General features: G+C 50.2%; 1 protein-coding gene across 1 annotated transcript; it reads right to left on the reverse strand.

Moving 5' to 3' along the window:
- Positions 1-214: 214 nt before the first annotated feature.
- LOC148523953 (olfactory receptor 1E16-like) lies at positions 215-1,174 on the reverse strand. The gene has a single exon (XM_088472450.1). The coding sequence runs from the start codon at positions 1,172-1,174 to the stop codon at positions 215-217; it is 960 nt and encodes a 319-aa protein (XP_088328576.1).
- Between the last annotated feature and the right edge of the window lie 10,220 nt (positions 1,175-11,394).

Raw genomic sequence — 11,394 nt, forward strand, 5'->3', positions numbered from 1 at the left:
TGAATCATATTATAGCAGTTAATATGTCAGTTATGATTAAAAGGATTATCTGTATGAATAATGAAAACACCGGCTACACAACCTCATATTAGTTCTATTGAGGGTATGTCTCTTACTGTCCTCCCATAGCTAATATATCCAGAACTCACAGGTAATAAGTTATACGTACAAGCGGACCTTGGCCACCCCTTTACAGGGAAAAGGTATTTTTGTTTTAGAAATTAAGCACAAGGCGATGCCTGTTCTTGGCTTTTTGGAGAACGTTACCTAAAGTCTGTCTGATCTCCTTTGTCCTAAGAAAATATATAATGGGATTGGCTATATGTGGCCCAAAAGAGTAAAGGAAAAGTAGCAAAGCATTAATAGGAGGTGTAATTATTGCTAAACGGATGCTAATTATTATGTAGACAAAGATTCGGGGAACATAATATAAGCCCACCACAAGGAGATGGGTGGTGCAGGTGTAGAATGCTTTCTGCCAGCTATCGGAGCGAGAGGCGATCACAGCTATTATCAGGGTGTAAGACAGCAATATCACCCCTAAAGGCACAAGGAGCACAACCATAGCACACACAAAGGCTACTTTGCTTATGTATGTAGCATCTGTGCACGCTAAAGTCGCGATCGTTGATTGGGTACAAAACAAACCGTATATTTTGTTAGGGCCACATGTGACAATTTGGGAAAAGAGGACAGTAATAAGTATATTTATAGAAGCTGCCAGAAAAACCCAGCGGATGCCGCAAGTAATAAAAGCTGTTTTATTGGTGATAACCGTGGTGTATCTCAGGGGCTGATAAATAGAAACATAACGATCCACCGCCATCACCATCAGAAGGAAGGAATCAAGTCTTCCAAAATAATGGACGCAGAACATTTGGAAGACGCACACATAGAAGGGCATGGATGAGGCCCTGAACCAGTACTTGGCGATCAGTTTTGGTAAAGTCACTGTATCAAATAAGAGGTCTGACGTGGCGAGATTTGCTATGATCAGGTACATGGGATGATGGAGGTGTATATGCATAATAACCAGACATATCACGCTCCCATTGGCGATCAGTGATATCATATACACAAGGAACATCATAGAGGATATCAAGGTGTTATAATCTTCTGTAATCCCTGGAAATCCGACCAACACAATCTCTGAAACCCCGGTGTGATTAGACATCATCTGCTCCTGCAGTATAATGAATGAGGCACCTGTGAGTGAAATGTATTTAGCTTCAAGAGAATCGTAACATAATTATCTTGTCTACAAAGTAGTGTAACATTCAATGATCAACATTATTGTTATTTATCCCATTAATGAGAACGTGGTGTAAGGAAGGACAGAACCCAGGATCCAATTTTGCAAAATAATCTTTAACCAAGATTTCAGCAAGAATTAAATGTAGACTTTATTATTAGGATTTTCGCAATGATATCGATACAATTTAGATTTTAGGCCTCTTCAACCTTCACATTTGAATTTGGTTGAAGAGAACTAAAATGTAATTGTATCTAATTGATTTCTACCTATCTAAACACTCTAAATGTCGCTAAATAGCGTTACCTTATAACCTCTATACCATAAAGTCACGGTTTAGCGCTGCATACGCATATGAAATAGTTGCTCTCCAGACTTTGATTGTGATTCCAAAGCTGTGATCTAAATACAATTAGCGCAAACAAATTATACAATCACAAGGTATAGTCGATACATACACAAGCACACCGTTCCCAGTTACAGTCATCAATCCATAGGTCTGTGGTCATCCCAGAGAATGGCTACTAACTGGGACCGGGACGAGGCTATATACCCTAACAGATCATGATAACAACAGTATAGACAGACAAACATAATTCCATTGGTTCTTGCTCTTGGTCTTTGTAGTACGCTGTAGCTCATAGGGCAGTTCACTAGGGGTAAGTCCCACTTCTCCAGATTACATTGTCTTTCTTTAATTGATTTAAATTAGATAGAGACACTACATTACAGCGTATACATTCTAACCAATAATTTCCTATATTCCATAACCATTGAACGCAAGATGCGGCTCCCTCGCTGATAGGTTCAGATATCTGGAAATAAACAGTGCGTCAGTTTAGTACCAAACATGCCATGTTTATCATATTGTATACCATAAATATTAAATACATGCATTTTATATCATAATTAATAACTTTAATATAAACCATAATGTGCAGGAACCTTTTATGAGTGCGTGTATATTTATGGTTATATGTAAGTATGCGTTGTGTGTTTTTCATGCAGCGGAAAAAAGGTGCGCTGTGTGTTTCTATTTATAATTGCAACTGTATATCTATGTGTGCACGCATTGTGGATACCCATGTGATCGTTTAAGTGTATATATATGTACACTTACATACATATACATACATACACACATACATATATATAATATATATAACAGTGCTGGAAGTGTGCCGGTATGGAACGGTATGACATACCGGCACTTCAAGCACTAGACATTTTGTTTTTCCCAGCAGCAGGAGAGGGCTGCCCGATGGTCGATAAAAGTTTAGGGCACAGACTGAAGAGACTGCAACAGGCTGCTGCCTTATCTATGGGCCAGGCGGCAGCACTCAGCATTGTCCCTTTCCTCCTCCCAGAACAGCTGCAGTGCGGACCGGGCACCTCTTCTCTCTGCCTTAACACACCTGCAGCAGCCACAGTGTCTCTGGAAGCTCCGCGGTCGCTCTTTGAAAGGCAGCCCGACTGCCAAGTGAAAGTGCGGCACGGACAGCTGTTGGAAGTGTTGGGCGGCACCTGTAGTTTTTTGAGACTTTTTTTCTTTTTTTGGCATCGCACAGTGATCGTTTCTGGGCACTTTTAAAGCGGCACTAAGCTGCTCCTCAGACATGATGCTAAGCCTTATCCTGTCTGAAATTCATTTTGGCAGCCCAAGGCTTCCGTATTTGCGGCTCCCTAGCAGTCTGACCTGCCATCCAGGCAAGCAGCTGCATGAGGAGCCTGGGGAACCTACCTCAGGGCCCTCACCCACATACTGGGCACAGCGCATCCAGGATAAGGTGAGCTCCATACACAGGAAAAACATGTTTTTAAGCTTGTAACAGAAATAAAGTAAAATCAGCGCTACTGTACAGTAATATTCCCATTTCTTTTTACAGATATTTTGTATATATATTGCAGCATATAACATATATAAATCGTATTATTTTATCAGTTTATTATAAAAATTGTATTTTGGACTGACCATTTTCTGAGTAGCTATTGTGCAGAGTATTTTACTCCCCCACACCTTCCCCTGTAACCCACTATACTTCCATCTCCCCCGATTTCTCCCTTTTCCCACTATTCCTGTCCCTATTCCTGCAGTCTCCCCCTATTCCTGTCCCTATTCCTGCAGTCTCCCCCTATTCCTGTCCCTATTCCTGCAGTCTCCCCCTATTCCTGTCCCTATTCCTGCAGTCTCCCCCTATTCCTGTCCCTATTCCTGCAGTCTCCCCCTATTCCTGTCCCTATTCCTGTCCCTATTCCTACAGTCTCCCCCTATTCCTGTCCCTATTCCTGCAGTCTCCCTCTATTCCTGTCCCTATTCCTGCAGTCTCTCCCTATTCCTGCAGTCTCCCACTATTCCTATCCCTATTCCTGCAGTTTCCCCCTATTCCTGTCCCTATTCCTGCAGTCTCCCCCTATTCCTGTCCCTATTCCTGTCCCTATTCCTACAGTCTCCCCCTATTCCTGTCCCTATTCCTGCAGTCTCCCTCTATTCCTGTGCCTATTCCTGCAGTCTCTCCCTATTCCTGCAGTCTCCCACTATTCCTATCCCTATTCCTGCAGTTTCCCCCTATTCCTGTCCCTATTCCTGCAGTCTCCCCTATTCCTGTCCCTATTCCTGCAGTCTCCCCCTATTCCTGTGCCTATTCCTGCAGTCTCCCCTTATTCCTGTCCCTATTCCTGCAGTCTCCCCCTATTCCTGTCCCTATTCCTGCAGTCTCCCCCTATTCCTGTCCCTATTCCTGCAGTCTTCCCCTATTCCTGTCCCTATTCCTGCAGTCTCCCCCTATGGCTCCCATCTCCCCCCATTCCTCTTGTCTTCCCCTCATTACCTCTCTATGTTTCCCCTATTGCTCCTATCACTCCTGATTCTTTACTACAGTTTCTGTGCTTTTCTTACCTCAATATTGCTTCCTCCACATCTCTCTCTCCTGCATCTGTTATTGCTGCGGCTGTTAGGGGTAGTGAGCGTGCGCAATGTAGCGTTTGTGGCCAGCGTTGCCCCCCCTTTTCTCTGTAGTCCACCCCCAATTCCATGTACAGTACATCCCCCTATTTCCTCATCTCACCTCCTCCTGCCCTATCGCTTATCTGGTTCTCCTCATCCTCCCCATTCCCTATCTCTTTCTTTACTTGTGTTCCTCTTTCTATTTCTCCCTCTCTTGTCACATCACCCTTTTGTCATCTTCATCCCTCCACCAATGTCCCTTTCTCATTCTTTTCTCTCTTCCCTGCAGGTTCAATACACATGTATTCATACCTCCCAACATGACCCTCTCCAAGAGGGACACAACGCTCTGGTCCTGGACTTCCCTGGTAATTTATGATTGGTGGAGGCTCCAGGGGCGGGGCTGCAGTACAGTCCAAAATTCAAATAGGGGAATCACACCAACTGCCAGTGAGTCCCAGCCAGTGATGTTGGGCAGTGTGTGAAATGACAGTTGGTGTGACTCCCCTATTTGAATTTTGGACTGTGCTGCAGCCCCAACTTCTTACCAGGGAAGTCCAGGACCAGAGCATTGTGTCCCTCCTGGAGAGGGTCATGTTGGGAGGTATGTGTATTGATGCAACAGAATATTAATATTTTACATGATTAATATACAATAATGCGCAGTAGCAATCTTTGCTAAGTCTGGGGCTGGCGTTGCTGCTCTGAGATTATCTGAGCGATAGGAAAGCTTTTGGTGCTTTCTAGGCCTAATTCAGAGCCGGACGCTCTGACCAGAGCGCTCGCTCTGAATCAGGGCCCTCCTCCATGAAAATGGAGCGTCCTCCTGGACGCTCGTATAGCTGTGGGTGACCACCCACAGCTATAGCGAGCGTCCATGATGATGGTCGCGATGGTCAAAGACCATTGCGACCATCGGGCTTGCGACGAGACCCTGTGGTAGGATCTCGCTGCCGCAAGCCCAGGAGTGATTTTGGCTGTATCAGAGCCAAAGTCACTCCCACTGACATCATTACTGATGTCAGTGGGGCCGGACTCAGACGGTAGGTTTTTGCCGACTATGCACCTGGAAACAGTTGTGTCTACGCTTACGACCAGCTCTGTGCCCATAGTTGTCTACATACCCTCACTCAACTTTATCCATTTGAGATTGCCCATTACAGCCAAGTTATGCTCCTAAATTCGTACGATTCTGCATCTTGTACTTGCGTACGCCCATTTTTCCATTGCTCTGCGTGGGTAGTAAAGCCAGGGTCACTTGCATACGTTTACCCCCCAGGCTAAAAGTTGACAGCCAGCCCCTGTCTGGCAGTGTGCCGCTGCCGCTGCCCTCCACCAGCGTGTGCTGGGTGCTTGTAATTATTCTGTCCGGGACTACAACTCCCAGAACCCCCAGCCTGACACAGCAAGGGAGCATTCCTGTCCCATTTACAGCATCCTCCTTAGCACTGCATGCCTAATGGCTGTGTGCCCGGGGCAGGTGTGTGCTCAGCAGCAGCTGCGGGAAGTTGGAGCTGTCCCGTCATGTATACAGTGGCATTGCCGACCCTGTGCTGTATAATATAATGCTGCGTTGCTGTCGTTACATGTGATAATGTGAACGTGGCTTTTGCACAGCCTGGGAGATCCCTCTTCTTCCAGCTGGTTCAGGCATGCAACATGCAGTCACAGGAAATAGTGCATATGTACTATCTCTGGGCAGTGTAAGACCTGTCTATAGCATTCAGTGACTGTCTATAGGGAGAGAGAGGTGCAGAGAGTGAGAGAGGAAAGGAGAGAGTAAGAGGTAGAGGGGATGAGAAAAGGAAGCAGAGAATGAGTGATTGAGGAGTTTGCAAAAAGAGGAGGGAGTGAGAGGTGCAGAGGTGAGAAAGGGAAGGAGGGAGTGAGAGGTGCAGAGGTGAGAAAGGGAAGGAGGGAGTGAGAGGTGCAGAGGCGAGAAAGGGAAGGAGGTAGTGAGAGGTGCAGAGGTGAGAAAGGGAAGGAGGTAGTGAGAGGTGCAGAGGTGAGAAAGGGAAGGAAGTAGTGAGAGGTGCAGAGGCGAGAAAGGGAAGGAGGGAGTGAGAGGTGCAGAGGTGAGAAAGGGAAGGAGGGAGTGAGAGATGCAGAGGTGAGAAAGGGAAGGAGGGAGGGCGAGGTGCAGAGGTGAGAAAGGGAAGGAGGGAGGGAGAGGTGCAGAGGTGAGAAAGGGAAGGAGGGAGGGAGAGGTGCAGAGGTGAGAAAGGGAAGGAGGGAGGGAGAGGTGCAGAGGTGAGAAAGGGAAGGAGGGAGGGAGAGGTGCAGAGGTGAGAAAGGGAAGGAGGGAGGGAGAGGTGAGAAAGGGAAGGAGGGAGTGAGAGGTGCAGAGGTGAGAAAGGGAAGGAGGGAGTGAGAGGTGCAGAGGTGAGAAAGGGAAGGAAGGAGTGAGAGGTGCAGAGGTGAGAAAGAGAAGGAGGTAGTGAGAAGTGCAGAGGTGAGAAAGGGAAGGAGGTAGTGAGAGGTGCAGAGGTGAGAAAGCGAAGGAGGGAGGGAGAGGTGAGAAAGGGAAGGAGGGAGTGAGAGGTGCAGAGGTGAGAAAGGGAAGGAGGGAGTGAGAGGTGCAGAGGTGAGAAAGGGAAGGAGGGAGTGAGTGGTGCAGAGGTGAGAAAGGGAAGGAGGGAGTGAGAGGTGCAGAGGTGAGAATGGGTAGGAGGGAGTGAGAGGTGCAGAGGTGAGAAAGGGAAGGAGGGAGTGAGAGGTGCAGAGGTGAGAAAGGGAAGGAGGGAGTGAGAGGTGCAGAGGTGAGAAAGGGAAGGAGGGAGTGAGAGGTGCAGAGGTGAGATAGGGAAGGAGGGAGTGAGAGGTGCAGAGGTGAGAAAGGGAAGGAGGGAGTGAGAAGTGCAGAGGTGAGAAAGGGAAGGAGGGAGTGAGAGGTGCAGAGGTGAGAAAGGGAAGGAGGGAGTGAGAGGTGCAGAGGAGAGAAAGGGAAGGAGGGAGTGAGAGGTGCAGAGGTGAGATAGGGAAGGAGGGAGTGAGAGGTGCAGAGGTGAGAAAGGGAAGGAGGGAGTGAGAAGTGCAGAGGTGAGAAAGGGAAGGAGGGAGTGAGAGGTGCAGAGGTGAGAAAGGGAAGGAGGGAGTGAGAGGTGCAGAGGTGAGAAAGGGAAGGAGGGAGTGAGAGGTGCAGAGGTGAGAAAGGGAAGGAGGGAGTGAGAGGTGCAGAGGGTTAGAGATTAAAGGAAGGAATGAGAGATGGATGCATGGCACGCAGCCATGCCCCTCACAACACATGCCCACGCCCATTTTTTCCAGCTCGCCTTCGGCGCGTACACACAGTATGTCTCCTTACCCCCACTTCAAAATTCCCACTTCGACCACTGTATATATATATATATATATATATATATATATATACATATACAGTGGTCGAAGTGGGAATTCTGAAGTGGTGGTATGGAAGTATCCTGTGCACGTGCGTAGTCGCGTGCACAAAAAAATGGGTGTGCCCATGCATCACAAGGGCGTTGCCACTCAAAATGAGGTCTTGTCAGCATTCCTTTAAGGTAGTGGATAGATCCCCTTCAGTTTCTGTACCATGACGTCATTAGTTACTGTCCAACGTCATTCTCTACCATCCACGTGGGCATAGAGGGGCAATACAATCTTGCGAAGCGAGCCACCGTGTTTGAAGCGTGGCGAGCGGACAGCTGTATTCTTTTGGTGGATTGTATGGGCAGGAACCTGCACTTCCGCCCTCACTGCACATCACTTCCAGGTACAGAAACAGAAGGGTATTTATACACAACCATTCCCTAAATGTCTCATGTCACCCCTGCTCCATTTCCTCCCTCCTTTACTTACCCCCTGCACCACTCAAACTTTATCCCTCTTTAACCCTGCACTTTTTTGGTGAGACACACTGGGGTGGACAGGTACACTGAGGTGGTGAGGCACACCGAGGTAGTGTAGTACACAGAGGAGGTGAGGGACAAAGGGGTGATGATGTACACACAGGGGGACAGGGAGGGAGGACAGCGCACACTTGGAGGCAGTGAGGGAGGGCAGCACACACAGGGGGACAGGGAGGGAGGGCAGCACACACAGGGGGACAGGGAGGGAGGACAGCACACATAGGGGGGGTAGTGAGGGAGGACAGCACACACAGGGGGTCAGGGAGGGAGGACAGCACACACAGGGGGGCAGTGAGGGAGGACAGCACACACAGAGGGACAGGGAGGGAGGACAGCACACACGGGATAGGGAGGAAGGTCAGCACACACAGGGGACAGGGAGGGAGGGCAGCACACACATGGGGGCAGGGAGGGAGGACAGCACACACAGGGGGATAGGGAGGGAGGGCAGCACACACAGAGGGACAGGGATTGAGGACAGCACACACAGGGGGATAGGGAGGAAGGTCAGCACACACAGGGGGACAGGGAGGGAGGGCAGCGCACACATGGGGGCAGTGAAGGAGGACAGCGCACACAGGGGGGCAGTGAGGGAGGACAGCACACACAGGGGAACATGGAGGGAAGACAGCACACACAGAGGGACAGGGAGGGAGGGCAGCACATACAGGGGGACAGGGAGGGAGGACAGCACACACAGGGGGACAGTGAGGGAGGACAGCGCACACAGGGGGATAGGGAGGGAGGACAGCACACACAGGGGGATAGGGAGGGAGGACAGCACACACAGGGGGACAGGGAGGGAGGGCAGCACACACATGGGGGCAGTGAGGAAGGACAACGCACACAGGGGGGCAGTGAGGGAGGACAGCGCACACAGGGGGACAGGGAGGGAGGACAGCGCACACAGGGGGACAGGGAGGGAGGACAGCACACACAAGGGGACAGGGAGGGAGGACAGCACACACAGGGGGACAGGGAGGGAGGACAGCACACACAGGGGACAGGGAGGGAGGACAGCACACACAGAGGGACAGGGAGGGAGGACAGCACACACTTGGAGGCAGTGAGGGAGGACAGCACACACAGGGGGACAGGGAGGGAGGGCAGCACACACATGGGGGCAGTGAGGAAGGACAACGCACACAGGGGGGCAGTGAGGGAGGACAGCGCACACAGGGGGACAGGGAGGGAGGACAGCGCACACAGGGGGACAGGGAGGGAGGACAGCACACACAAGGGGACAGGGAGGGAGGACAGCACACACAGGGGGACAGGGAGGGAGGACAGCACACACAGGGGACAGGGAGGGAGGACAGCACACACAGAGGGACAGGGAGGGAGGACAGCACACACTTGGAGGCAGTGAGGGAGGACTGCACACACAGGGGGACAGGGAGGGAGGACAGCACACACGGGGACAGGGAGGGAGGACAGCACACACAGGGGGACAGGGAGGGAGGACAGCACACACAGGGGGGCAGTGAGGGAGGACAGCACACACAGAGGGACAGGGAGGGAGGGCAGCACACACATGGGGGACAGGGAGGGAGGACAGCACACACAGGGGGGCAGTGAGGGAGGACAGCACACACATGGGGGACAGAGAGGGAGGACAGCACACACATGGGGGACAGAGAGGGAGGACAGCACACACATGGGGGACAGGGAGGGAGGACAGTACACACAGGGGGACCGGGATGGAGGACAGTACACACAGGGGGACAGGGAGGGAGGACAGTACACATAGGGGGGTAGTGAGGGAGGGAGGACCACAGTATGTGACATGGACAGTAAGCAATATTTATAACTCACCTTTTTCCTCCTTTTGCAGTAGCTGCTTCCAGTCACTCGCCCGCAGCCCCGCTCCATCGTCTGGCTTCTCCTCGGAGTCCTGGCTGAATTCTATGCACTGCCCCAGTCAGGACCGTCCTCCTGTTTCTCCACACACGATTAGTTCCTGTTCTCACAAGTTGGCTGAGCTCCTGATGCTGTGGCCTCCTCACCTCTATGGTTCCGCTGCACGGCAGTCCCCCTCCCCGCCCTGCCGGCAGGCACTGCACCACGTGCGTCGGCAGCAGCATGTGACATCATACTTCACATGAGGGGAAGAGCTGTAAGGTGCAGAGCCGAGCTGAAGGCACCCGAATGGATCCTAGTATCTGTGCCAGGTGCCATCGATCGTGGCCCCCTCGTTTGTTAAGGCCAGTTGTGACTGACCGGCCAGCATACTATAATGAGTTCAACAGACTCATTATTAGTACGGCTACTGCTAACACCATGGGCTCCGGTGCAAAGCACCAGCTGCCTGTACTTTCATAACAGCACACTGCAGTGCTGAAAACCTGTAGGAAAAAAAAAAAAGTTTTAGTGCTTGAAGTGGCGGTATGTCGTACCGTTGCATACCGGCACACTTCGAGCACTGTATATATATATATATATATATATATATATACATACATACATACATACATACATACACACATACACACATTCACTTATGTATCCTCAAACTGGTCATTATTTATTTTACTTCTGTCTGGACTAAAGGAATGACAGACAATGGGGTTTTGTCCTGTTCATGAATGGAGCAAGCCTTGGAGAAGGGAGGGTTAGGTTTAGGAGGGGGGTTAGGGTTAGGCACTTGGGGGGGGGGGGTTAGGGTTAGGCACCCCTAAGGGAGAGTTAGGGGGCTTAGCTTAGTAAATATAAAAAATAATTATCTGTCGGGACCTTCACTGCCGGGCTTCCGCTGTCGGGATTTGAACCACCGGCTAAGCGACCGGCGGTAAATCATACTGATTCCTTTCTTATATAGCGCAGCATATTCCGTTGCACTTTACAAATGGAAACAACATTAATAGAACAACACTGGGTAATAACAGACAGACATAGAGGCAGGAGGGCGCATTGCAGTGCACACATTTAATAGGCTCTATTACAGGTAAGTCCTAGATAAATGATTTAATGTGTCAGTAGTAGGAATGTTAGGGACCCAACTTATAAGGTGCATCTCCCCCTTTCTTTTCTGCTATAGAACTACAAGTCTCAGCATGGTAGCACTTATTAGTATGTTTAAGATTAGGATGTGCAGCCGAGACCCCTCTTTTAAATACTTATCTTGCTCTCTGTGGCTCTGATTCAGACCCGGTCGCAGCCGCTGGCCGCTCGCTAGGCTACGCTGTGGGCGTATTTTTTTTTTATCTCCGGCCGCTCGCAAAGCTGTGCGAGCGGCCAGGAGACCATTGGAATAATTGCGACCATCGGCCTTGCGACGAGACCCTGCTGTAGGGTCTAGGCTGCCGCAAGGCCGAGTGGACCTCCTGCTCTAA

The sequence above is a fragment of the Taudactylus pleione genome, unplaced genomic scaffold, assembly GCF_031769625.1.
Source record: "Taudactylus pleione unplaced genomic scaffold, aTauple2 ptg000124l, whole genome shotgun sequence".
In the NCBI taxonomy this organism is placed as follows: Eukaryota; Metazoa; Chordata; class Amphibia; order Anura; family Myobatrachidae; genus Taudactylus; species Taudactylus pleione.